We start from the raw sequence: 27,178 nt of genomic DNA, 5'->3' as shown, positions 1-27,178 counted from the left end.
TGTCTAGACTAGGGGTTAGATTTATAAATTTTACTTCTGGTAACTTGGGACCACCTAGTAACTTGAGCCAGAAGAGGGAATTCAAGAAAGCATTTCTATTTTAACATTCTTCAGGCTGTAGAAAGCAAAATATATCCACATTATTTTTCTAAAGAGATCTGTTTAAGTTTAGTGGGTTCATAAAAATATACAAGCAACTTTCTAGTTACCAAAAAAAGGGGGAATCCCAAATGATTTTTTAAGTGATATTTTTATTAAAAATAAAATGAATGATTCAAAAGAGGTAAAGGAGAACTGTTAAAGATGGGAGGTTTTTGCATTTTTTTTAAATCTTCTGAAATTAATCCTGACAGTGATGCAACAATTTCTTTGAGTATTTTAATAGGAGGAAAGTCATTCACACATTCAGTGTCATTTTTCCTCTCGCCTATCCCCTACTTCAATGCATTAGAGTTTTACTAATAAAGCAAATACTATGGTGTTAATTCGCTGATTCCAGTGAAATGTTATGTTACTCAAGGTATTCTTCCCTTGGGGATTTTAGTATGCAAAAGTTTTAATATTTACTTTCAAATGAATATTATGCTGTGTGAAATACTATAGAACTTTAAAACAGTGCTTAGAAAAATGAATTTTTGTGCAAAAGCAAAAATGTCATCTCTTATAAGGAAACAGATGCCAAATCATACTTCATGCTCATAGAAACAAAAAGTTATTTAGAAGAAGTTGAAGGGGAAGCAGGAAAAACATTTTTTATGGTTAGTAGTCTACTATCATCACCCACTTTCCCACCAAAAGTGATTTCAATTCAATTCAATGAATATTTATTGAATGCAATAAGCAATGTTCTATGTTAGGTATAATTTCACAGATGTACTAATTAGAAACAATAAATGCTATTCAATCCATGTTTTTACTGACAAGAAAGCTCCAGAAGTTGTGTTTCCCTGTATTTTCTAATATAAGTATGAACATAACAGCTACATTGAAACAGAGATGAGATTAGTGCTGGATTTGCTAATAGATTGTTTGCTTTTCCTTCTGTTTTATGCGAGAGGGGCAGGAGTTAGGGAGGGAGTTGATTTCTGCCTCACAGAGTTATAAATGCTAGTGATAACCCTGAGCTGCTTTTCTATTCATTAGAGGCATTGGGACCTGAAAAAGAGAATGTAAAAGGTGGAGCAGGATAATTTATTTTTTTGTTTCAGTCAATTTTTTTGTTAATATTTAATATCTGTTTAAATATTAAAAATATTTTAATGAATGTGATTTCCAATCTCCACTGAAAGAGAGACACATACAGTGAACTTTACTTTTATTTTGAGAAAAATAAAATGAGAAGTAGAGTAGGAAAATATCTGAAATCTTGAAAAAAAAAATGTTGCAGTATATTATCTGGCTTCACATTATTTGGTTCAAAGTGGCCTATTATATTGGAAGAACAAAGTCACTCTGAATACTGTTTCTGTTTTGAGCGTTATGAAATGTATTTTTTTTTAAGAAAAGCATAATTACTAAGAATAATTATTATTAAATTAATGTTTCTTACATTTCCTAACATTTATTATTCCATGGGCTAGCTTTTGAGTTTTGTTGTTGTGTTGTTTTTTGGTATGTGCCATGTGGCTGTATTTTCAATTGACAGTTCTCAAGGACCCCCTCAAGGTATATTTACAAGCACAGATTTATTTCTGCCATCTTATATAAAATTGTTATCTCCACTAAAACAACAACTTAAGAAAGAATATACTTGGGAAATTACTACTTATTAAAATATAAAGCCAAATCTTAACTAAAATGAAAGTATTTTAAATGCTAATGTGTTTTCACATCCCACCACAATTTTCTGTATCCCTATAAAATTGAGACTGTCAAAGGTCTTATGTGTGATTCGGTTAAGAGCTGTTTGATTACTATTTGGGTCATTTAGATTTCCTCAGCTTGATGGCCACAGTTTGCACCCTTAAACCTACTTATCCATGTTATAATTGGTCATCAGAATTATTAAGCAAGAGACTCTGGAAAAATCAGTATGAAAACCAATATGAAAGTGACTAGAATACAACTTCAAAAGTAATTTGGTCAATTCTGTACTGATAATATATTTTCCACAGATGAAGCTAAGATGTGTATGTGTATATATATATACATATATAAACATACATATATATGCACTCATTCAGTTTTCACTACAAGAAGTAGTATAAAAACAATATACAAGTCTATAATAACTTAGATTGAGCTTGAAGGTGCATTGGCACTTACTTATTAATGTACTGATTCTATAAATTAAAACACTATCAATGTTAGAACACATTATTTAAAAAAAAATGAGTAGTGGAATAGGAAAATACCTCAAATCTTTGCCAATAATGACAACAAAAGTACTAGGCAGTGGTCTTACTTATGTCATTAGATTGGTGCAAAAGTAATTTTAAAAGTAACGGTGAAAACCACAAATTACTTTTAACCAGGCTAATACAACGAAGAGCATATCTAGATATAAATAATCTACCTTCAAAAAGCAGAATATATACATAATTATATAAATTTATACATATGTATATGTAGAGAGAGGATGTATATATATACAGAAAGAGAGAGAGAGAGAAATACACACATATATACAGTAGATTGTTTGCTTTACCTATTGTTTTATGCAAGAGGGGCAGGAGTTGGGGATGGAGTTGATTTCTGCCTCACAGAGTTATAAATGCTAGTGATAACTTATATCACTAGTGATACAATATATGTGTGTATTTCCCTCTCTCAGAAAATATATATAAATATATAAATTTATACATATGTATATATATAGAGAGAGGATATATATGTATTTAGAGAAAGAGAAATACACACAAATATACCACCATTTCTTCAAATATAGATATACTAGAAAAATGCTAGCTGTAACTAATATGTGCACCTGATTTGAGGTCTGGTATCTATTATAACTAAAATTGATTGAACACTTAATAAACACTTAGAGAATCTGTGTACAGTAAATATGGGGGGTAAGTTCAAAAGTATAGGTAATTTCCACATTAAATAATACCAGTTCATTTTTATACTACTTCTTTCCTAAATTCATCTACAATTTTTTCCTTAAATGATTTTAACAATGTCCATGTAGCCTAAGGGCAAATATTACTCCTACATTATAGGTAAGAAAGTTGAGGAACAAAGAGGTTAAATACACTGTAAAAGCTAATGCACTGAAACTGTCAAAGCCAGTTGTTAGTTCCCAGTTCAGAGTTCCCTCTGTTGGATTATGATGCTCTCGTTAGCTTTAAACGCTGCAAAGTAAATCATTTTGATGTGAACTTGCTCAGCAAAGACAGCTCTGTCTGCATTATGCTTTTTAACTAGCAAGCTTCTCCATAATTAATACTCAGCATTGGCTAATTGGGATTTCTTCTTCAGCCATAAATCCTAAGGGAAATGGGTAGGAGAAGCCTGGGAAGTCACGTAAAATTATCAAGAGAAGTTTTAGTTTCTGAAGAGATGTTTCACTGAACTTCCAGGAAGTTAGAAAACACTTTTCCTCCTACATCTACTTTATTTTGATCTTTCCAAAATGATTATGAGGTGCATAGGAATCAATTTCATAAGTATTCTTTTACAGATAAGAAAATTGAGACTTGTCATAGAGAAACTGGAGAATTCACCTTCAGTCATTTAACTTCTGAGTCTGTAAGAAGTCTCTATGACATTAAAAAATTTATAGTAGAAAAAAAGCTTCTGTCCTTTAAAATAACTCTAGTTGCTTAAAAATTTAGACTACTGGAGAGCTACCCTTTTTGCCCATTTGTATTTGCAGTTAATTATGAAATTATGCTCTATAACAGGGTGTAATTTTTTTTAATTCCAGAATATTACAGAAATGCTTTTAAAAAGACAAATGATCCTTAGGGAGCACAAGAAAGATAATCCTGTCCTCTCTCTTCACCTGTTGCTATAATATTTTATAAGATTACTTTTTGTTGTTGTTTGGGTAGTAGAAATTTCCAATAATATCTTAATTTATGGGGGCTATACTCTTTCCACAAAACCGTACCAAAAGAAGTATTGTTCTTGATGCCTCCTCATTACACATCCCTAGCTGTTGTTGTTTTTTTTTTTCCTTTCCTTTCCTAGCCTAAAATTTCAAAATGTTGACTGCTTTCATTTGCTCTCACAGTCTTGGTATTTTTCGAAAATATATTACAGAGATAGATTATATGAAAATGAGTGATACCTTCAATTTATAATTCCTTAATGATTTTTAATCATATTCTGTTAATTTTAATAATCATTCCAGTTGTCAAAAAAGCCAGTGACATTTATATAATATTTATGATAGCAATAAATACTCGTTTCCTAGTAAATGACATGTCCACAAAGGCTGGCTATAACAGGTTATAGGGATTTCAGATGCACAGAATGAAAAATGGCCAAATTAATACTAAAGATTAAAGTCACTGGTTCAAAAAGACAATCTGAACCATTCAACCTTTATTTAAAAAACAAAACAAAACAACTTACCCAGTGTTCCGCAGGGCTTATTTTTATAAGTGCAGATATCGTATCTATGGAGGAAAAAAAGAGATACAATTTGTAATCTGATCAAATTTGTAAAATATTTTTATATATTCATCACATCTCTCTCCTGGAGCTCCAATATCAGACCACAATCAATGCAATTACGAGCAGTTAGCTGGAGTGTCGGCATTTTCGGCACGCCACAGTGCTGAGGGACACAACAGGCAGCACTATCACAGCCTCTGGCTGCAAGCTAGTAGAACACCTGCCAGTTAGCAAGGTTAAAGTGGATTTTTGTAATCCCAAGTTCCATAAAACCATCTACCATGCTGTTTTGAAGCTGGAGTAGCTTATCTGCAGATTGCTACTACTTCTGCAAAAAGCAAATAGGTGGCTTCTTATTTTCAGTCTCCTTTAAACTTGCAGGAATATGGTTTTGTTATAGCCACAGACTGTAGTTTATACTTCTGAGCTACAGGCACTATTTGGAATTGCTTTAACTCTAGCACAGGTTCTTGCTAAAGAATAAAAGAGGCCAGGAGCGGTGGCTCATGCCTGTAATCCCAGCACTTTGGGATTATCACTTGTGCCATAACCCACTTACATACAAAATATAGAGACAAAAGAGTGAATATACATTGAAAACTAGGAAAAAGATTCATATAGGATATACATCTAAAACAGGTCTTAAAGATTATGGCAGATAAAAAAAGAAAAGCAGGTCAGGCATGGTGGCTCATGCCTGTAATCCTAGCACTTTGGGAGGCTGAGGTGGGTGGATGACGAGGTCAGGAGTTTGAGACCAGCCTGGCCAGCATGGTGAAACTCTGTCTCTACTAAAAATACAAAAAATTAGCTGGGCATGGTGGTGTTTGCCTGTAATCCAAGCTACTCAAGAGGCTGAGTCAGGAGAATCACTTGAATCCATGAGGCAGAGGCTGCAGTGAGCCGACATCGCGCCACTGCACTCCAGCCTGGGCGACAGAGTGAGACTCTGTCTCAAAAAAAAAAAAAAAAAAAAAAAAAGTAAAAGCATTCCCAGCAGAGAACAGAATAGTCAAAGGAACAAAGTCTAGAAAGTATATGGCATATCTAAAGAACTGTGAGAATTTCAGAGACGCTGAAACAATGAATGCTAAACCAGATTTGTTCTTCTTATAGACAAAAGCAACTTAGAAAACAGTTTGCATAGTAGGAAAGGATTTTTTCAAAACATGAGTATATATACAGATTGAGTTTATACTTAGAAATAAATCTGGAAGGATTACACTGCGTATCCAAGGGAGAGGTGGAAGAGTAGGGAGAATACGCACACATATATACATTTCTGTACAACGAACATTTAATCAGAAAGTATTTCAGCTATGCCTGTCTCTGATGATAAACACAAACTATTCTCTGTGCTGTCAGTCCCATATTTCTTACAAATATAAAGAATCTTGAGAAAGCATGTAATTCAAGCTTTACTATGCTTAAGCCATTGTCTCTCAAAGTAGGCCAAATATGAACCAGCTTATTTCAATTCCTTGATATAACTCTCAGTATTCTCCCATCTTATCTTTAAATATAATTTTTAATTGTATGCTGTGATCATAATCTTCACTAACTTCACACCCCTTTCTTTCTTTTACCTAACTTTCTCATTTTTATTTTGCATCACATTCACTCTATATCCCATCAACTCTTCTCTGCCATACTGTGGGTTCGCCTTATTTTCCTCCAGATCCTAGTCACTTCAGGAAAAATTACAAAGAAAAATAATACAAGAAGCCTTGCTTTATCCCAAAGATACAATTGGTATACTTTTAGGACTTTTCTTGTAGCAATACAAATTGAAGAAATAAGAGATTGAGGAAAAGGAATTCCCACTGCTTACTCTCAACATCCTTTACATAACTTTGTCACTACTAAATCCTTACCAACCCACAGGTGGTAGGAGCCCCCAAACTTAGGCCTGTGATCCTAACTTCAGACTAGGCTAAGAAGTACACTGGAATGCTAAGAATTAAAATAAAAGACGAAATAAAACTGGAAAATGTTCTTTATTCTGAAATTGGATAGAAAAATAGTACCTTATCACTATGGTAATTTTTTTTTTTTTTTCGTGAAATTATAATAAAGGCTTTAGGTCAGATGAAAAAGAATTAAGAAAGATAGTCATAGGGAATCTACATAAAGCCCAGTACTTTAGGGAAATCAGGGTTCCACTTTTGGGTGAGTAGAAGAATGCATATGTTGCCAGCCTTTTACCCTAAATTCATAAAGTTGGACAATTGAGCAAGATCAAAAATAGAGAATTTGGTTGAGACTGTAACAATGGTATATTTTTCTGTTATGAATACTTTCAACTCTTTAATCTCCTAGTCACTTTTGCCTAGGCATGGCTATCAGAAGAAACTGACCAAAACACATGATTAAGTTGCATTTTAAGATCTCCAAAATATAGCATTATCTTCCACCACCAGCAGACATGACCCCAGGCCAGCCAAGCAGCCCTGTGCCTGAATCCCAAGCCTGAAAAGCAGCCCATGGGCTGCCTCTGAAAGACACACCCTCCCAGCTGGCCAAGCAGCTGTGCGCTTGAGCCCAGAGCAAGACATAAACCCCCCTGGACTACCTGCAGCAGACATACACCCAGGCCAGCCAAGAAGTCATGTGACCACATCCCAGGCCTAAGAAACAGCCGTGTGGGACATCCCTGGCAAACCTGCCCCTAGGCTAACCAAGGAGCTATGCAGCTGTGTCCGAGACAAGAGAAACAGCCTATAGTCTGCCTAGCAGACATGCCACTAGGCCAGTGAGCATCCTTATGCCTGTGTCACAGGCCTGAGAAATAGCCCTGTGGGCCAACCCTGGCAGACACGTCCCCATGCCAGCCAAGCAGCTGTGCACTCATGTCCTGGACTTGAGAAATAGCCCTCCAAGTCACTCTTGGCAGGCACACCCCAAGGCTGTCTAAGTAACTGCATGTCTGTGTTTCCAATCAGAGTAATAGCAGAATGGCCCTAACCCTAGTAAGTTAGACCACAAGCTAGCCAATCTACCATGTGCACACATTTCTGACATGAGAAATAGTCCAGCAAGCCCACCCCTGGCAAAGCTACACCACCATCAAAACAAACTCTATCAGCCTAGGTCACTGAGAAATTCACAAATACCTCTAGTGTGAATTATAGATGAAGAAACTACACACAGACAATACTACCATGTCTACCTAGAACCAAGGCCAACAGACCCCACCAAACTGACACCCCATGACCCACTTATATGGATTAATCTTTCCCTATGAAACCTACACCATAAAATTAGAAGAGGTAGCTTTTCTACCAGCTGTGTAGAAATAAATATGGGAACACATCAATCATTTAAAAAAAAAGGAAAAAAAAATGTAACCCCCAAAGAAAAGCAATAATTCTTCAGCAACAGAAACCAAATTATAAGGAAATACATGAAATGCCAAAAAAAAAAAAGAATGCAAAAACATAATCTTAAGGAAAGTGAGATATAATATAGACAATTCTATGAAATCAGAACAATTAATGTTTTAATTGATAAAGTCAATAGAGATAAATATCAAATAAACAGAGAAGAAAAGATAAATACTAGAATAGAAGAATTAAACGAAGGAAATAACTATAATCAAGACTTTCAACAACAGACTAGACCAGGCAGAAGAAAGAGCTTCCAAACAGAAAGACAGGTCTTTTGAAATAACACAGGAAGACAAAGAAAAGAGAAAAAAGAATGAAAAAAGCCTACAGCATTTATGGTACACCAGTAAATTAACAAAAGTTTGTATTATGAGCTTCCAGAAGGGGAAGAAAAGGAAAAAAGTGAGGAAATCATATTTTATTAAATAATAACAGAAAACATCCAAAGATTTGGGAGAGAGATGGGCTTCCAAAGTCTTGGGAGACAGTCCAGAAAGCTCAAATAACTCTAAATGGATTTACTCCAAACAGTCCTCTCCAAGGCACATATAGTCAAATTGTCAAAAGTCAAAGCAAAGAATTTTAAAAGCAACAAGAGAATAGTGTCAAGTCTTATATACACAAATCACCATTAGACTAACAGCTAATTTCTCAGCAGAAACCTTACAGTCCAGAAGAGAATGAGATGGTATGTTTAAAGCACTGAAAAAAAAAAGCCACCAAAGAATATTATGCCCAGCAAAGCTATCCTTCAGAAATTTAAAAAAAAAGAAAAAAAATCTTTCACAGACAAGCAAAAACTGAGGAACTTTATTACCATTAGGCTGCCTTACAAAACATGCTCAGAGAAGTCTCACATCTGGAAATCAAAAAATAATAACCACCATTATGAAAACATGTGGGGTTATAAAACTCACTGGTCAAGCAAATATACAAAGAATAAAGAGAAAGGAATCAAACCTCAGCACTACAGAAAACCACCCAATGGCAAAAGTCAACAATAAGAGAAGATGGAAGGAGCAAATGATAAACAAAATAACTGGAAAACGATCAAGAAAATGACAGGAATAAGTCGCTATTAATAGTAACCTTGAATGTAAATGGATTAAATACCCCATTGAAAAGATTTAGACTGGCTAAATAGATTAAAAAAAATAAAAGACCCAATATATATATTGCCTGCAAGAAACATACCTCGCCTGCTTGAGGATGCAAGATGACTGAATAGGAACAACTCCAGAGTGCAATTCCCAGCAAGAACAGCACAGAGGGTGAGTGCTCACTGCATTTCCAAACAAGTTTTCACTGCCCACAAACCAGGAGATTCCTGGGCCGAAAAGTGCCACAAGTTTTCGGCGCAGTGGATACTGCTGGTGCTGACTGGGTGGACAGAAACTCACACAAGTCTGGGCGGCTGTTTCGACTGGTACCGGGAATGCCTGGGAGACAGAGCCGCCCATCCAAGTGAAAGGGAGGGGACTGAGACAGGGAGCCAAGCGATCTGGCTCAGCTGGTACCAGCCCCACAAAACAAGCAATCTGAAATGCTCTGGATTGAGAGTGTCACAGCAAGTGCAGCTGGGCCCAGGACAGTCAAGCTTAGTCGGGGGAAGGACATCCCTCACTGCTGAGACAGTCTGTCACTACTGAGGCGGTTCACACAGCAGCTGGGCAGAGCCTGCAGCAGCTCAGCAACTCCTCTGCTGGCAGACTATGACTAGACTACTCCCTGAGGGGCAGGGCATCTATGAAAAAAGGCAGCAGCACAACAAGAACTTATAAATAAAGACGACTTGCCTAGGACAGAGCACCTGGGAAAAGAGGCGGTTATGAGTTCAGCTGCAGCAGACTTAAAGGTACCTGCCCAGCAGCTCTGCATGGAACAATGGAGCTCCCAGCACAGCACTTGAGCTCCTATAAGGAACAGACTGTCTCTTCAAGCAACTTCCCAACCCCTGTATGCCTAAAGAGACGCTTCATAAAGGAGAGCTCAGGCTGACATCTGGAGGGTACCCTTCTGGGACGACGATAGGAGAGGAAGAAACCGGTGGCAACCCTTGCTGTTCTGCAGCCCCCATGGGTGATCCCCAGACGAGCGGGGTCTGGAGTGGACCTCCAGCAGTCCTGCAGCAGAGGGGACTGTTAGAAGGAAAACTAAGAAGCAGAAAGAAATAGCTTCAACATCAACAAAAAGGACGTCCACTCAGAGACCCCATCGGAAAGTCACCAACTACAAAGACCAAAGGTAGATAAAGCCACTAAGATGGGAAGAAAACAGCGCAAAAGGATGAAAACATCAAAAACCAGAATGGCTCTCCTCCAAGGGATCACAACTTCTCACCAGCTAGGGATCAAAGATGGATGGCGAATGAATCTGACGAATTGACAGAAACAGGCATCAGAAGGTAGGTAATAACAAACTTCTCTGAGCTAAAAGAACATGTGCTAATCCAATGCAAAGAAACTAAGAACCTTGAAAAAAGGTTAAATGAGATGCTAACTAGAATAAACAGCTTAGAGAAGAATATAACAACTTGATGGAGCTGAAAAACACAGCATGAGAACTTCACGGAGCATACATAAGTTTCAATACCCACATCAACCTAGCAGAAGAAAGGATATCACAGATTGAAGATCAACTCAATGAAATAAAATGAGAATGCAAGAATAGAGCAAAAAGAGTGAAAATAAATGGACAAAGCCTCCAAGAAATATGGGATTATGTGAAAAGACCTAATCTACGTTTGATAGGCATACCTGAGTGTGACAGAGAGAATGAATCCAAGCTGGAAAACATTATTCAGGGTATCATCCAGGAGAACTTCCCAAATCTAGCAAGGCAGGCCAATATTCAACTCTAAGAAATAGAGAGAACACCGCAAAGATATTCCTCAAGAAGAGCAACCCCAAGGAACATAATCATCAGATTCACCAAGGCTAAAATAAAGAAAAAAATGCTAAGGGCAACAAGAGAGAAAGGTTGGGTTACCCACAAAGGGAAGCCCATCAGACTCACAGCGGATCTCTCAGCAGAAACCCTACAAGCCAGAATAGAGTAGGGGCCAATATTCAACATCTTTAAAGAAAAGAACTTTCAACCTAGAATTTCGTATTCAGCCAAACTAAGCTTCATAAGTGAAGGAGAAATAAAATCCTTTATGGACAAGCAATTGCTCAGAGATTTCGTCACCACCAGGCCTGCCTTACAAGAGCTCCTGAAGGAAGCACTAAACAAGGAAAGGAACAACCAATACCAGCCAATCCAAACAAATGGTAAAGACCATCGACACAATAAGAAACTGCATCAACAAATGGGCAAAACATCCAGCTAGCATCAAAATGTCAGGATCAAATTCAAACATAACAATATTAACCTTAAATGTAAATGGACTAAATGCCCCATTCAAAAGACACAGAGTAGCAAATTGGATAAAAAGTCAAAACCCATCAGTGTGCTGTATTTGGGAAACCCATCTCACATGCAAGGACACACAGGCTAAAAATAAAGGGATGGAGGAAGATTTACCAAGCAAATGGAAAGCAAAAAAAAGCAGGAGTTGCAATCCTAGTCTCTGATAAAATAGACTTTGAACCAACAAAGATCAAAAGAGACAAAGAAGGGCATTACATAATGGCAAAAGGATCAATGCATCAAGAAGAGCTAACCACCCTAAATACATACACACCTAATACAAGAGCACCTAGGTACATAAAGCAAGTACTTCCAACCTACAAAGAGATTTAGACTCACACACAATAATAGTGGGAGACTTTAACACTCCACTGTCAATATTAGACAGATCAATGAGAGAGCAAATTAACAAGGATATCCAGGACTTGAGCTCAGATCTGAACCAAGCAAACCTAATAGATATTTACAGAACTCTCCACCCCAAATCCACAGAATATACATTCTTCTCAGCACCGCATGGCACCTACTCTAATATTGACCACATACTTGGAAGTAAATCACTCCTGAGCGAATGCAAAAGAACAGAAATCGTAACAAACAGTCTCTCGGACCACACTGCAATCAAATTAGAACTCAGAATTAAGAAACTAACTCAGAACCACACAACTTCATGGAAACTGAACAACTGGCTCCTGGATGTCGACAGGATAAACAATGAAAGGAAGGTAGAAATAAAGATGTTCTTTGAAACCAACGAGAACGAAGATACAACATACCAGAATCTCTGGGACACATTTAAAGCAGTGTCTAGAGGGACATTTATAGCAATAAATGCCCACTGGAGAAGCGAGGAAAGATCTAAAATCGACACCCAATCATCAAAGTTGAAATAGCTAGAGAAGCAAGATCAAAAAGACTCAAAAGCTAGCAGAAGACAACAAATAACTAAGATCAGCACAGAATTGAAGGAGAGAGAGACACAAAAAACCCTTCAAAAAATCAATAAATCCAGGAGCTGGTGTTTTTTGAAAAGATCAACAAAACAGACAGATTGCTAGCCAGATTAATAAAAAAGAAAAGGGAGAAGATTCAAATAGATGCAATAAAAAATGATAAAGGGGGTATCACCACTGACTCCACAGAACTACAAACTACAATCAGAGATTACTACAAACAACTCTATGCACATAAACCAGTAAACCTGGAAGAAATGGATAAATTCCTGGACACTTACACCCTCCCAAGCCTAAACCAGGAAGAAGTTGAAACTTTGAACAGACCAATAACAAAGACTGAAGTTGAAGCAGCAATTAATAGCCTACTAACCAAAAAAAGTCCAGGTCGAGACAGGTTTACTGCTGAATTCTACCAGACGTTCAAAGAGGAGCTGGCACCATTCCTTCTGAAACTATTCCAAACCATACAAAAAGAGGGAATCCTTCCCAAATCATTTTATGAGACCAACATCATCTTGATACCAAAACCCAGCAGAGACTCAAAAAAAAAAAAAGTAAATTTCAAGCCAATATCCATGATGAACATAGATGCAAAAATCTTCAATAAAATGTTGGCAAACTGATTGCAACATTACATCAAAAAGGTTATCCAACATGACCAAGCAGGTTTCATTCCAGGAATGCAAGGCTGGTTCAACATATGCAAGTCTATAAACATAATCCACCACATAAGCAGAACCAAAGACAAAAACCCATGATGATCTCAATAGACGCAGAGAAGGCCTTCAACAAAATTCAACAGCCTTTTTGCTAAAAACTCTCAATAAACTAGGTATTGAAGGAACATATCTCCAAATAATAAAAGCTATTTACGACAAACCTACAGCCAATATCATGCTGAATGGGCAAAAACTGGAAGCATTCCCTTTGAAATCCGGCACTAGACAAGGATGCCCTCTGTCACCAATCCTATTCAATATACTATTGGAAGTTCTAGCCAGAGCAATTAGGCAAGAAAAAAAATAAAGTGTATTCAATTAGAAAAAGAGGAAGTCAGATTGTCTCTATTTGCAGATGACATGATTGTATATTTAGAAGACCCTATCATTTCAGCTCAAAATATCCTTAAACTGATAAGCAACTTCAGCAAATCTCAGGATACAAAATCAATGTGCACAAATCACAAGCATTTCTATACACCAATAAGAGTCTAGCAGAGAGGCAAATCATGAGTGAACTTCCATTCACAATTGCTACAAAGAGAATAAAACACCTAGGAATACAACTAGCAAAGGATGTAAAGGACCTCTTCAAGGAGAACTACAAACCAGTGCTCAAGGAAATAAGAGAGGACACAAACAAATGGAGAAATATTCCATGCTCATGGTTAGGAGGAATCAATATTGTGAAAATGGCCATACGGCCCAAAGTAATTTATAGATTCAATGCTATCCCCATCAAGCTACCTATGACCTACTTCAGAGAACTGGAAAAAAAACGCCTTAAACTTCATATGGAAACAAAAGAGAGCCCGCATAGCCAAGACAATCCTAAGTAAAAAGAACAAAGCAGGAGGCAACATGCTACCTGATTTCAAACTATACTACAAAGCTACAGTAATCAAAACAGCATGGTACTGGTACCAAAACAGAGATATAGACAAATGGAACAGAACAGAGGCCTCGGAGGCAACACGACACTTCTACAACCATCTGATCTTTGACAAACCTCACAAAAACAAGCAATGGGTAAAGGATTCCCCGTTTAATAAATGGTGTTGGGAAAACTGGCAAGCCATGTGCAGAAAGCAGAAACTGGACCCCTTCCTGACACTTTACACTAAAATTAACTCCAAATGGATTAAAGACTTAAACATAAGACCTAACACCATAAAAACCCTAGAAGAAAACCTAGGCAAAACCATTCAGGACATAGGCATTGGCAATGACTTCATGACTAAAACACCAAAAGCATTGGCAACAAAAGCCAAAATAGACAAATGGGATCTAATTAAACTCCAGAGCTTCTGTACAGCAAAAGAAACAATCATTAGAGTGAACCAGCAACCAAGAGAATGGGAAAAAATTTTTGCAATCTACCCATCTGACAAAGGGCTAATATCCAGAATCTACAAATAACTAAAACAGATTTACAAAAAAAAAACAAACAAAACCATCCAAAAATGGGAGAAGAATATCAACACTTTTCAAAAGAAGACATATATGAAGCCAACAAATATATGAAAATATGCTCATTATCACTGATTATTAGAGACATGCAAATCAAAACCACATTGAGATATCATCTCATGCTGGTTAGAATGGCTATCATTAAAAAATCTGGAGACAACAGATGCTGGAGAGGATGTGGAGAAATAGGAACACTTTTACACTGTTGGTGGGAGTGTAAATTAGTTCAACCATTGTGGAAGACAGTGTGGCACTTCCGCAAGGACCCAGAAATAGAAATCCCATTTGACCCAGCAATCCCATTACTGGGTATATATCCAAAGGATTATAATCATTCTATCATAAAGACACATGCACATGTATGTTCATTACAGCCCTGTTTACAATCGCAAAGACCTGGAAGCAATCCAAATGCCCATTGGGATACACTGGACAAGGAAAATGTGGCACATATACACCATGGAATACTATGCAGCCATAAAAAAACGATGAGTTCGTGTCCTTTGTAGGGACTTGGATGAATCTGGAAACCACATTCTCAGCAAACTGACACGAGAACAGAAAATCAAACACTGCATGTTCTCACTCATAGATGAGTGTTGAACAATGAGAAAACATGGATGCAGGGAGGGGAGCATCACACACTGGGGTCTGTTGGGGGTGGCCAAGTGAGGGACACCATGGGCGTGGGAAGGTCTGGGAGGGATAACATGGGGAGAAATATCAGAAGTAGGTGATGGGAGGATGGAGGCAGCAAACCACATTGCCGTTTGTGTACCTATGCAACAATCCTGCATGATCTGCACATGTACCCCAGAACGTAAAGTATAATAAAAAAATAAGTAAATAAAAAATAAAATTAAAAAATTTTAAAAAAAGAAACACACCTCACCTGTAAAGACACATAGAGACTGAAAGTGAAGGGGTAAAAACAGGTATTTCATGCAAACAGAAATCAAAAGAGAGTAGGTGTAGCTCTATTTATATCAGACAAAACAAACGACATTAAAAGTTGTAAAAAGAGACAAAATATTATTTAATAAATAACAAAGCAGGATCAATGCAGCAAGAGAATATAATAATTGTAAATATATATGCACCCAACACAGGAACACCCAGATATATAAAGCAATTATTATTAGATATAAAGAGAGAGATAGGCTCCAATAATACATCACTCTCCGCATTGGACAGATCATCCAGACAGAAAATAAGCAAACAAACTTTAAATTGCACTATAGGGCTGGGTGTGGTGGCTCATGCTTGTAATCCCAGCACTTTGGGAGGCCAAGGTGAGAGGATTACTCAAGGTTGGAATTTCCAGATTAGCCTGGGCAACATTGCAAAACTACATTTCTATGAAAAATACATACAAAACATTAGGTAGGTATGGTGTATCAGATACAGATGTGTGCCTATAGTCCTTCCTATTCAGGAGGTTGAGGTGGAAGGATTGCTTAAACCCAGGAGTTTGCAGCTTCAGTTATCTATGATTGTGCCACTACACTTTAGCCTGGGCCAGAGTAAGACTCTGTCTCAAAAATACATACATGTCTCAAAAATACACACATAAAACTGTACCAGAGACCAAGTGGACCTAACAGACACTTACAGAACATTTCTCCCAACAGCTACAGAATACTCATTCTTTTCGTCAGCACATGGAACATTCTCCAGGATTCACCATATGTTAGAACACAAAACAATTCTCAAAAATCTTTTAAAAATCCAAATCATATCAACTATTTTATGAGACCACAATGAAATAAAAGTAGACATCAATAACAAGAATATTCAAAACTATACAAATGTATGAAATTAAACAACATCCTCCTGAATGACCAACAGGTGAAGGAAAAAACTAAGGATGAAATTTAAAAATTCCTTGAAACAAATAAAAATAGAAATACAACATACCAAAACCTTTAGGACATAGCAAAAGCAATATAACAGAAAGCTTATAGCGATAAATGCATAAATCAAAAAACTAGAATGATTTCAAACAAACAAAAATGCATCTCAAGAAACTAGAAAAATAAGATAAATCCAAACCCCAAATTTGCAGAAGAGATAATGTACTCACAGCAACAATAAATGAAAATGAGACTAAAAAAAAATGAAAGATCAATAAAACAAAAAGGTGGTGTTTTGAAAAGAGAAAGAAAACTGACAAACCATTTGCTAGACTAAGAAGTAAAGAGAGAAGATCCAAATAAATAATATCAGAAATAAAAAACGTGATGTCACAACCGATATCACCCAAATATAAAAGGTCATTACAGACTACCATGGACAACTATACTCCAATAAATGTGAAAACCTAGATGAAATGGATAAATTCCTGAACACATGCAACTTACCAAGGTTGACCAAAAAGAAATGGAAAGCCTGAGCAGACCAATTATAAATAAAGAGATTGAATCAATAACAAAAAATCTTCCAAGAAAGGAAAGTCCAAGACCAGATGACTTCACTACGGATTTCCAACAAATCTTCTAAGAACAATAAATACCAATTCTTCTCAAACTACTCCAAAAAAGTGAAGCAGAGGGAAATCTTTCCTAACTTATTCTATGAGGCCACCATAACCCTGATACTAAAACCAGACAAGGACACAATAAGAAAATAAAACTCCAGGCCAATAACCCTGATAAATATATACACAAAAATTCTCAATAAAATACTGGCAAACCAAATACAACAGCACATTAAAAAGATAATACACCATGATCAAGTGAGATTTATCACAGGAATGCAAGGATGATTCAACATATGCAAATCAAGAAATGTCATATATCACATGAATAGAATCAAGAACAAAACCCATATAATCATCTCAATAGATGCAGAAAAAGCTTTTGATAAAATTTAATATTGCTTAATGATAAAAAAGTCTTAATAAATTAGGTATGGAAGGTGTATTAGTCTATTTTCAGCCTGCTGATACAGACACACCCAAGACTGGGCAATTTACAAAAGAAAGAGGTTTAATGGACTCCAGTTCCATGTTGCAGGGGAGGCCTCATAATCATGGTAGAAGCTGAAAGGCATGTCTCACATGGTGGCAGACAAGAGAAGAAAGCTTGTGTAGAAAAACTCCCCTTTATGAAACCATTAGATCTCCTGAGACTTATTCACTATCATGAGAATAGCATGGGAAAGACCTGTCCCCATGATTCAATTACCTCCCACTGGTTCCCTCCCACAATATGTGCGAATTGTGCAAGCTACAATTCAACATGAGATTTAGGTAGGGACACAGCTAAACCATATCAGAAGGAAAGTATCTCAACATAATAAAGGCCATATGTGACAAACCACAGCCAACATTGTACTTAACAGAAAAGAAGAAAGTTTTTCCTCTAAGATCCGAAACAGACAAATGTACTATTCTTACCACTCTTGCTCAACATAGTACTAGAAGTCCTAGCCAGACAATAAGGCAAGAAAGGGAAGTGAAGGGCATCCAAGGTGGAAAGAGAAAGTTAAACTGTCCCTGTTTGTGGATGACATAATCTTATATATAGAAAACCAAAAGATTCTACCAAAAAACCTCTTAGATCTGATATAAAAATTCAATTCATTCAAAGTTATACAATGCAAAATTAATAGACAAAAAGCAGTAACATTTCCATACATAAATGAACTAGTTGAAAAAAAAATCCAGAAGACAATACCATTTGCAGTAGCTACAAACAAAGTAAAATACTTAGGAATAAATCTAACCAAGGAGGCAAAAAACCTCTACAAGGAAAACTACAAAACACTGATGAAAGAAATTGAGGAGAATACAAACAAGTGGAAAGCTATCCCATGCTCATTAATCAGAAGAATTAATACTGTTAAAATGACTATACTACCCAAATCAATCTACAGATTAAATGTAATTTCTTTAAAAATACCAACAACATTTTTCATAGAAAACAAAAACCCTAAAATGTGTAATAAACTACAAAAGACCCTGAATAGACATGGCAATCATAAACAAACAGAATAAAGCTGGAGGCATCACATTACTTATTTCAGAATATACTACAATGCTATAATAATCAAAACAGCATAGTATGGGCACAAAAACAGACACACAGCCCAATGGAACAGAACAGAGGGCCCAGAAATAAATCCATGCTTTATACTCAATTGATCTTTGAAAAGGTGCCAAGAACAAGTAATGGAGAAAACACAGTTTCTTCAATAAATGTGCTGGGAAAACTGGATAACCACATGCAGAAGAATGAGACTGGATCCTTAACTCACACCATATAGAAAAATCAACTCAAAATGGATTAGAGGCTTAAACATAAGACCTGCAACCATAAGACTACTAGAAGAAAACATAGGAGAAAAACTCCACAACATTGGTCTGGGCAGTGATTTTCTGGATGTGACTTCAAAAGCACCAATTAACAAAGCAAAAACAGACAAATGAGATTATATCAAATGAAAAAGCTTTGAAACAGGAAAAAATAATTTAAAAAACCAGAAGCAATTAATAGAGTGATAAGACTACCTATAGATTAGAAGAAAAGATTTTAAACCATACATCTCGTTAGGGGTTAATGTCCAAAATATATTAAAAACTCAATGGCAAGAAAACCAATCGCCCAATTAAAAATGTACAAAGAATCTTCTCATCTGTAGAACAAAAAGTGGGCAAATGACACGAACAGACATTTCTCAAAAGAAGGCATACAATGGGCAATAAACATATGAATGTTCAACATCACTAATCATCAAGGAAATGCAAATTAAAACCACAATGAGAAATCATCTCATATCTGTTAGAGTGGCTATCATCAAATAGACAAAGAATAACAAGTGTTACACAGGATGTAGAGAAAAGGAGCTCTGCTACACAGTTAGTAAGAATATAAATTAGTATTATGGAAAACAGTCGGGAGGGCCCTCCAAACTTTAAAATGATAACTACCATAGGATACAGCAATCCCACTTATGAGTATATATCCAAAGTCAGTATGTCAAGGAGATATCTGCACTCCCACGTTCATTGTGGTTTATTCACAGTAGCTAAGACATGAAATCAATCTCTATCTACAATGAATGGATAATGAAAATGTGTTATATAGCCACAAGGAAATACTATTCAGCCTTAAAACACAAGGAAATTTATTTTTTGAGAGTTGAATGGTGGTTACCACAGGCTAGGGATAGGAGAGAATAGAATCTGGAGATACAGATTACTGGATACAAAGTTTCACTTAAGAGGAATTAAGTAGTCAATATCACCTGTAGTCAATATCTCCCCATTCCCTTCTATGCACAGCATAGAGACTATAGTTAAGAATGTAACTTAGGTTTAAAAATTACTAAGTGAGTAGATTTTTAAATGTCTATACCACACAAAAAGTATGTGGGTTGATAATTATATTAATCAGCTTAATTTAATCATTTCATAATGAATATATACATGTATCAGAACATAACATTGTACTTCATAAATATATATAATTATTGCCAATTAAAAATAAATATTTTATAATTTGTCAATATACAATAAAAACAATAAATTTTCAAAATACAAAAAAATTTTAAAATGAATTAAAAACTATATTTGATACCAACATATAGTGAAAATATGAACATTAAAAAATAGATCAGTCCATTTTATATTACTTATAATATAAAGAGAGTTTGTACAAATAACTTTACAGCCTTTACTACATCTAAAATTTTTTCTTTCCAAATTTTTACCACAGCATCATATTAGTTTTACAGAACATGGTAGACCACAACAGCTCTTTGCCTTAAAATATACAGCTTATTTTGTCTTCTTCCTCAAAAACCTCAAAACCAAAGGAGTTATTTAAGTCAAGAAAGAAAAAGCATAATATACATGTTACGCATTGCTCAATAAAAAAAAAAATTTTCTATTGTTAGTAGGGTCTTTTAAATCTAGTTACAAGCGGCCACTAGTCTAATTCTGTTAGGTAGTACCTTGGAAATTGGTTTGTAAAGATAAAGAATTTTTATTTACAGTCTGGCAAATTATTCAACAACAGTGATTTTGAAAGCTGGACTTCATAATAAAAATGCAGATGAAAAGTCTACTCAAAAAAATCACCACAGCACTTTAAAATTGTAAAATATGTATATAAAAGTTAAAATCTAGAATTAAAATATATTTAAATTTCAACATAATTTCTTTTTTACTGGTATTTGTCATCAAACCAACTGACAAGTAACAGCTGTCCTTTAACTTTTAAAGTATTGTCTAGTTAAAAGAAAGCGGGGTTAAAAAAGACTTTGAGGCCTGGAACAGTGGCTCACACCTGTAATCCCAGCACTTTGGGAGGCTGAGGTGGGTGGATCAGCTGAGGTCAGGAGTTCAAAACCAGCCTGGCCAATATATGGTGAACCCCATCTCCACTAAAAGTACAAAAATTAGCCAGGTGTGGTGGTGGGCATCTGCAATCCCAGCTACTTGGGAGGCTTAGGCAAGAGAATCGCTTGAACCCAGGAGGTGGAGGTTGCAGCGAGCTGAGATCACGCCACTGCACTCCAGCTGTGCAACAAAGTGAGACTGTCTCAAAAAACAAAAAAAGAGACTTTCAGAGGTCAGATTATCTATTATTCTGATTTAATGGAGCAGCATACTACAGTGTCCTATAAACAGAATTGATTTGTAACTTTAATTACATTACTTCTATGAAATCAACCACATTTTCCATGGAACTGATCATAAGCCAGAATTTCCAGATCAACTATTAATTTTCTTTACTCAGAATTCAAAAATGCTAAAATACATGTTTACCTAATAAGCTATTAGAATGATAAATGCATCAGATGAATGTCCTTTGAGCTCCTTGATGTTGTCAATAAGTATCTACAGTGTTATAAAGGATGTCACATGTTCCATAGTCTCCTATTCTAACATTCTCAATGTAAAATTTTCCTCATATTTAACTTAAATCCTTCATGCTGCAGGTTAAGCTGATTTCTTTTTTGTCTGACCTTCAGTGAAGATTGAGAACATCTGGCCTACATCTTTTAGGCGTAAGTTAAATACCTCTAAGTCTTCTTTTCTCTGGAATAATAATCCCTGCTACTTTCAATTTTTTCTTTTAGGTTTCTTTTCAACCCTTTAATTATCTTTGTGGTCCTCCTCTGAACTTTGTCCAACTTTTCCATGTCCTTCTTTAGTGGTAGCACAGAAAACTAGAAACAAAGCTCATGTAAGGGTCTGACCAGTAACAAATACAATGGGAAAATAATCTCAAGTTTCCTATATTTTTTATTCATATTTATGTCACAATCTATTGTGTGTGCTTTAACCACATTATATTGAGCTAATGCTAATACTTTACTTCTTTTCTTTTTTTTCTTGAGACAGAGTCTTACTCCATTGCCCAAGCTGGAGTGCAGTGGCTCAATCTCGGCTCACTGCAACCTCTGCCTCCCAGGTTCAAGTGATTCTCCTGCCTCAGCCTCCTGGGTAACATGGGATTACAGATGTGCACCACCAGGCCCGGCTGATTTTTGTATTTTTATTAGAGACAGGGTCTCACCATGTTGGCCAAGGTGGACTCGAATTCTTGACCTCAAATGATCCACCCCCCTCGGCCTCCCAAAGTGCTGGCATTACAGAAATGAGACACCGCACCCGGCCTCTAACTTTATACAAAGTCAGTTACTCATCTTCTGGACTTTATGCTACTTTCCCTCTCTAACCATACTGCTTTATGTTTGTCTCTTACTGAATTTCATAATTCTAATTTCAAATCAATATTCTAATTTGCAAAATTATTTTTGTCAATCACTAATTTCTTTTATGATATAAAGCTTTGATGATACCATATTTCTTTCCAATTTCAGTTGCCAATAATTTAATATTGGAAATCTAACCATCACATATCTACAAGAGGGGTTTAAGTATTCTACAAGACTGAGTGCCAGAATTCACAGTCCTCTGGAAAATACATAACTATGGAAGCCTTATTAAAATTTGCTCCATCACTTTCAAGTCCCAACCCAACATTGACTGTCTCAAGGGCTATAGAGCATAAAGTATAAAAAACCAAAATATTCTTAAACTTCATAAAGTCTCAAAGAGTTAAGTTTAAAATTTCCCAGAATGCTGATGTTTCTTTTGTAGAAAACAATGCAGCTTAGAGGATCACAATATGTTACAACTCTTTGGATTACCTTGGTCTACTAGGCATTCTATTCTTCATTAATTGAATAAATCTGTTTGAATGTTTATGGACAAACATCTTAAAAAGAACTTTTATAATGACTTTATTATATGTGGAGCTATTCCAGATAAAATACCAAGAAAATTAGCCAGGCACAGTGGTGTGGGCCTGTAGTCCTAGCAACTCAGGAAGCAGAGGTGTGAGGATGGCAGGAGGCCAGGAATTTGATGCTCCTGTGAGCTATAATCACACCTTTGAATAGCCACTGCTCCAGCCTGGGCAACACGGAGAGAGCTCATCTCTTTAAAAAAAAAAAAAAAAAAAAAATCAGTAACAACAAAATTAAACTGACCTAATTCCCACTGGGTAGAAACTTAGATATATAAATGACTTGCTAACATGGAAGTACACATAGCCAGATAAAATCTATCAAGTCACCTGCTGTTATCACAGATATGAATTATATAGCATACATAGTTCAGAAGTAAATGTACTTAAGAGATGGAAGACAAAGATCAGTACTGAATTGCCATGGGGAAGAAAAGTAATCTGGTGTTCTATGCTCCATCTGAACAAAGCTGTTCTAGCCAACTTGTCAAAATATCTAGTAGGCACTGATACTTCCCTCTACAAAGTATAGATGCAAGGATGTTTGTAAGTGATAAAATAAGAAAAAAGGTAAATGTGTTGCTTAAAGTTAAAATGATAATCAAAAGAGGAATTTTAAATGATTAAATATATCATGAAAATAGGCATACAGTCAGTTCTTTAAATCAGTGAAATTCTTACCCATAGAGAAGCAAATAAAAAGAATGTCTCAAATTGACAAATCAAAAATTTGCAGTAAAAATCGTATTATTTAGAAGTATGGCACCAATTTCCAGAAGTAATAGTTTAAAAAATTAACAGTGGTTTTGGCTAAGCTACTAAACTATGAGTGAGAAAGGATGGGGCAAGAAACTATCACCATGATTATATACTACAATACGTTGGTAAAAAAAAAAATTTTTAACGAAGAAAAATTCTGTCCTATACAAGACTGATTAAAATAGAATCCATGGCCAAATGAAATTTAGAATAGATCAGATGATGACTCTAAAATAAATTTAATGTAAGACAGAGTAATATCATAAGCATTACTGTTTTTACTTAGCCTAAAAAATGTGCAGGATATCACAGAGCATGTATATAATTGCTCATCTCTCATAATCCAGTTGTGTATATACATATAAGTTCTCTTATCTTGATTTGTCTTCCAATTAAAAAATAACACTGCCATCCTCAGTTGAAGAGTACTATATTTCAAATAAACATAATAATATATATATTTACCAAAAAATCCAAACTACTTATTATGGCTATAAGACCCTAAATGATATATAAATGATCTAAGACCCTAAATGACATATAAGAAAGACCCTCCAGCACTATGTTCCTTCTCACTCACTATTGACCACAATGGCCTACATTCTTCCCTAAATATGAATAAACTTCTTTCTACCTGAGGATTCCTCTCTAGATCTTTATATGAATGAATGAATCTTACCCTATAGATATATACCTGCATTCCATAATTAATGCTATAATAATAACAGGCTTAACATTATGTTGTTATCTATAAGGTGTGTGCTGGCCAGAAACATTGTTAATATTAAAGAAATGATTCAAAACATATAACATTTCTCCAATACGTTAATGGTTCCCATAGAAATTATCTCATTTGGACACATGGACACTGGGAGGGGAACATCACACACTGAGGCCTGTCAGAGGGTTGGTGGGGGAGGGGAGGGATAGCAGGGGGTGGAGGGATTGAGGGGGGTTAACATTAGGAGAAATACATACTGTAGATGATGGAGGGATGGATGTAGCAAACCACCATGGCACGTGTGATACCTATGTAACAAACCTGCATGTTCTGCAAATGTACCCCAGAAGTTAAAGTATAATTAAAAAAAAAAAGAAATTATCTAATTTGGACCTCATAATAACCTCTGCAGTATAGGAAGCAAAAAGGTTATTTTCATTCTATAATTTCAATCTATGTTGAGCAAACAGATTTGCAGAAGTTAAATAACTTAACAGCATAGGGCTAGGAAGTAGTGAAATCAAACTCAGTAATTTTGAAAAAGTCTAGTGTTCTTATCATTTGTTGAAGGTAACACAATGAAAACTTTTACTTTTGGAACAGAGGAAATGTGAAGATTCTTGTCCCTCATATTGAATCACTATGGAATGCTGGGTAAACATTGACTCTCGCTATTCTTTAGTTTCTAGTTAAATAAAATTACTGTGATATTTATCAATGATTAACATTTGAAAAGCTTAAATGTCCTCAGATTTTAAAACTATGATGTTACTCACAAATTATATATATTTATATAATAATTCATTTATTTAACACATAATTAATGTGAACATAACATGTGCAGGGCACTGTTCTAGATTTTGTGAATACAGCAGTTAACAAGACACACATGCTTTCTTTCTTTGGCTCATCTAAAGGAAATTAGTTCCAACAGGTTTAGGCAATGTGAATTTTAGTGAATATTGACAATATAACAAAAATATATGCAAAAAAATCCCAAAACTTCTCTTTAGAAGACCATTTAAACCTTTCCTTCAAATATATTATTAAATTGTTGCTACTAGTAGTAATGACTGACGTATTAGGTCATCGCTCTTTTTGGACTGGTATCAAATGCAGCGTGCATGGCTTCTTCCATACATGTTATTTTCTTTCCCCATAACTCTTCTACCATCTTTTTATGTAAACATGAGATATCCAAGATTCACCTCATCCATGAAGCATTTTATGCCCACTCTTCTGTTGATCTCTTCTTTGAGCTCCAGCTGCTCTTAAATTATGCAATTAACCCTTTAATGCTTTGCATTTTTCATTGTATGTTTCCATTTAATTTTATCTCTCCAACTAATTTTTGAGCCTATTGAGAGCAGAGGCAATGATTTCTACTGCTTCTCTGTCCTCCATAATAGGGTTCTAAATGGGTTCTAGTTTCACAATTATCTCATCACTCACCTACTTATGTAACTTCTGTTTTCTTATCTATAAAATGGGGAAAATAATGGCTATCATAGCTCCTAAAGTAATATAAATAATAATCCTTAATGTATCTAAACTGTGTATTCATATAATAAGGCTTAACAAATATTAAACACATTTAAATTATTGTTGCTTTTGTTAATATGAGTAAATGTTTGTAAGCTAATTTATTAGATTAGCCTAATTCAGTAGTTAATAAAATTGTTATTTGGAATTGATGTTTGATAATACTACTAACTTTATTCTTCTACTTGTTTACTAAAACCTAATTACAGATTTCAAATTTCACTCAGTAAACTGCTTTAATATAGGATAATACCTCTTTTACTAAATATTATGAAGCAGCTAACAATATTCTAATTTCTGTAAACTCTCACTTAAATTTTAAAAAATAGACAGTGAAAGATGGTATTTGTGGTATAATGTAACTAATATCAAGCTTTGTATTTTATTCTGAATCTTCAACGGGTTTTCCTTGGAGGTTGCCAACCTAAAAACTTATTAGCCCTAATATAGTTAGATAAATGAAGTGTCAGGAAAGGTATTGCAGCAACTATGAAGGCATATTTGGCTTGCAAATTTTCTTCATTTGCCAGTTCAAATATTCCTCAACCTTTCTTCCAAAAACATTAGTATTCTTTTAGTCACGTGGGTACTGTAAAAATAGTTAACTTTCATTTTAAAAGAAGTTATAAATCAAATTTGAAATTCTGAAGTACTCTTGTTGTTTGTTGGTCAAATGTAGTGTATCTTCTAATTTTTTCCTCTGCTTCCTTAACGCTGACATTGCTTCCAATCCTAAACATTTTTCTGATAAAATAGTTAAAAGATGTGATGATAATGGTATGTCAAAACTGTACAAGGACAAGTTTTTCAAGGTGGTGACTTTTTTAGACAAGAAGGGCAAGATCCAAGAGTTCAGAATGATCCTCCAAATACCAAAATAGTTGGAAAATGTATCTTCACCTGAGGTTTCAACTTCCATTATCAACTTACTCAGTTCCTATGGTATATAGGACATTACTCTCTCACCAAGGAATCATTATGGCAAAAGGGAAATTGAACTGTGACACCCACATCTGGCATTACTGAAACAAGAGAAAAACATTTGACCAAAGTAAAGATAACCTTTCTGTCACTCAAATTACATGACTTCTCTAAATCCATCTTTAGCCTGTCATGGCACTTAGCCACTTAGATTTCAAAATAATGACTGTTTGAGAGAAAACACAAAGCCAATTTGGATAAACAGAATTGGATTTACTCTATCTATGGGAAACAATAAGGGAAATAAAGCATCTTATCTAAAGCATGACCAAGAAGTCTAATCTAGAGCCAAAACTATTTTAATTATATTAACATTATTAGCTTCACTTTAATTAGTTTATTAGAGTTTGTATATTTTAATTGGATTAGAAATTTTTTGTAAAACTAATAATACACACTCTTCAGA

At 35.4% G+C, this 27,178-nt stretch overlaps 1 protein-coding gene and 1 long non-coding RNA gene across 5 annotated transcripts in view; one reads left to right on the top strand and one right to left on the bottom strand.

Annotated features, from left to right (window-relative positions):
• The window catches only part of ADAMTS6 (ADAM metallopeptidase with thrombospondin type 1 motif 6), a 331,044-nt gene that overhangs the window by 168,182 nt on the left and 135,684 nt on the right, over positions 1-27,178 (bottom strand). For all 4 annotated transcript variants that reach the window (XR_004269519.1, XM_032279614.1, XM_032279622.1 and 1 more), the window contains exon 8: positions 4,525-4,568. Coding sequence is in view for 3 of the 4 variants with exons in the window: in XM_032279614.1 (XP_032135505.1) it covers positions 4,525-4,568 (44 nt within the window). In the remaining variant the exon portion in view is untranslated. The remainder of the gene's footprint in view (positions 1-4,524; positions 4,569-27,178) is intronic.
• Positions 3,154-16,236, top strand: LOC116552833. The gene is made up of 3 exons (XR_004269527.1): positions 3,154-3,164; positions 4,451-4,456; positions 16,101-16,236. It is a non-coding gene; the product is annotated as an uncharacterized LOC116552833 (long non-coding RNA).

This window comes from Sapajus apella, unplaced genomic scaffold (genome assembly GCF_009761245.1).
Source record: "Sapajus apella isolate SASKATOON/1434 unplaced genomic scaffold, GSC_monkey_1.0 scaffold1, whole genome shotgun sequence".
NCBI classification, from domain to species: Eukaryota; Metazoa; Chordata; class Mammalia; order Primates; family Cebidae; genus Sapajus; species Sapajus apella.
The sequence above is the reverse complement of the archived record's forward strand: the minus strand, read 5'-3'. Positions and strand labels throughout refer to the sequence as shown.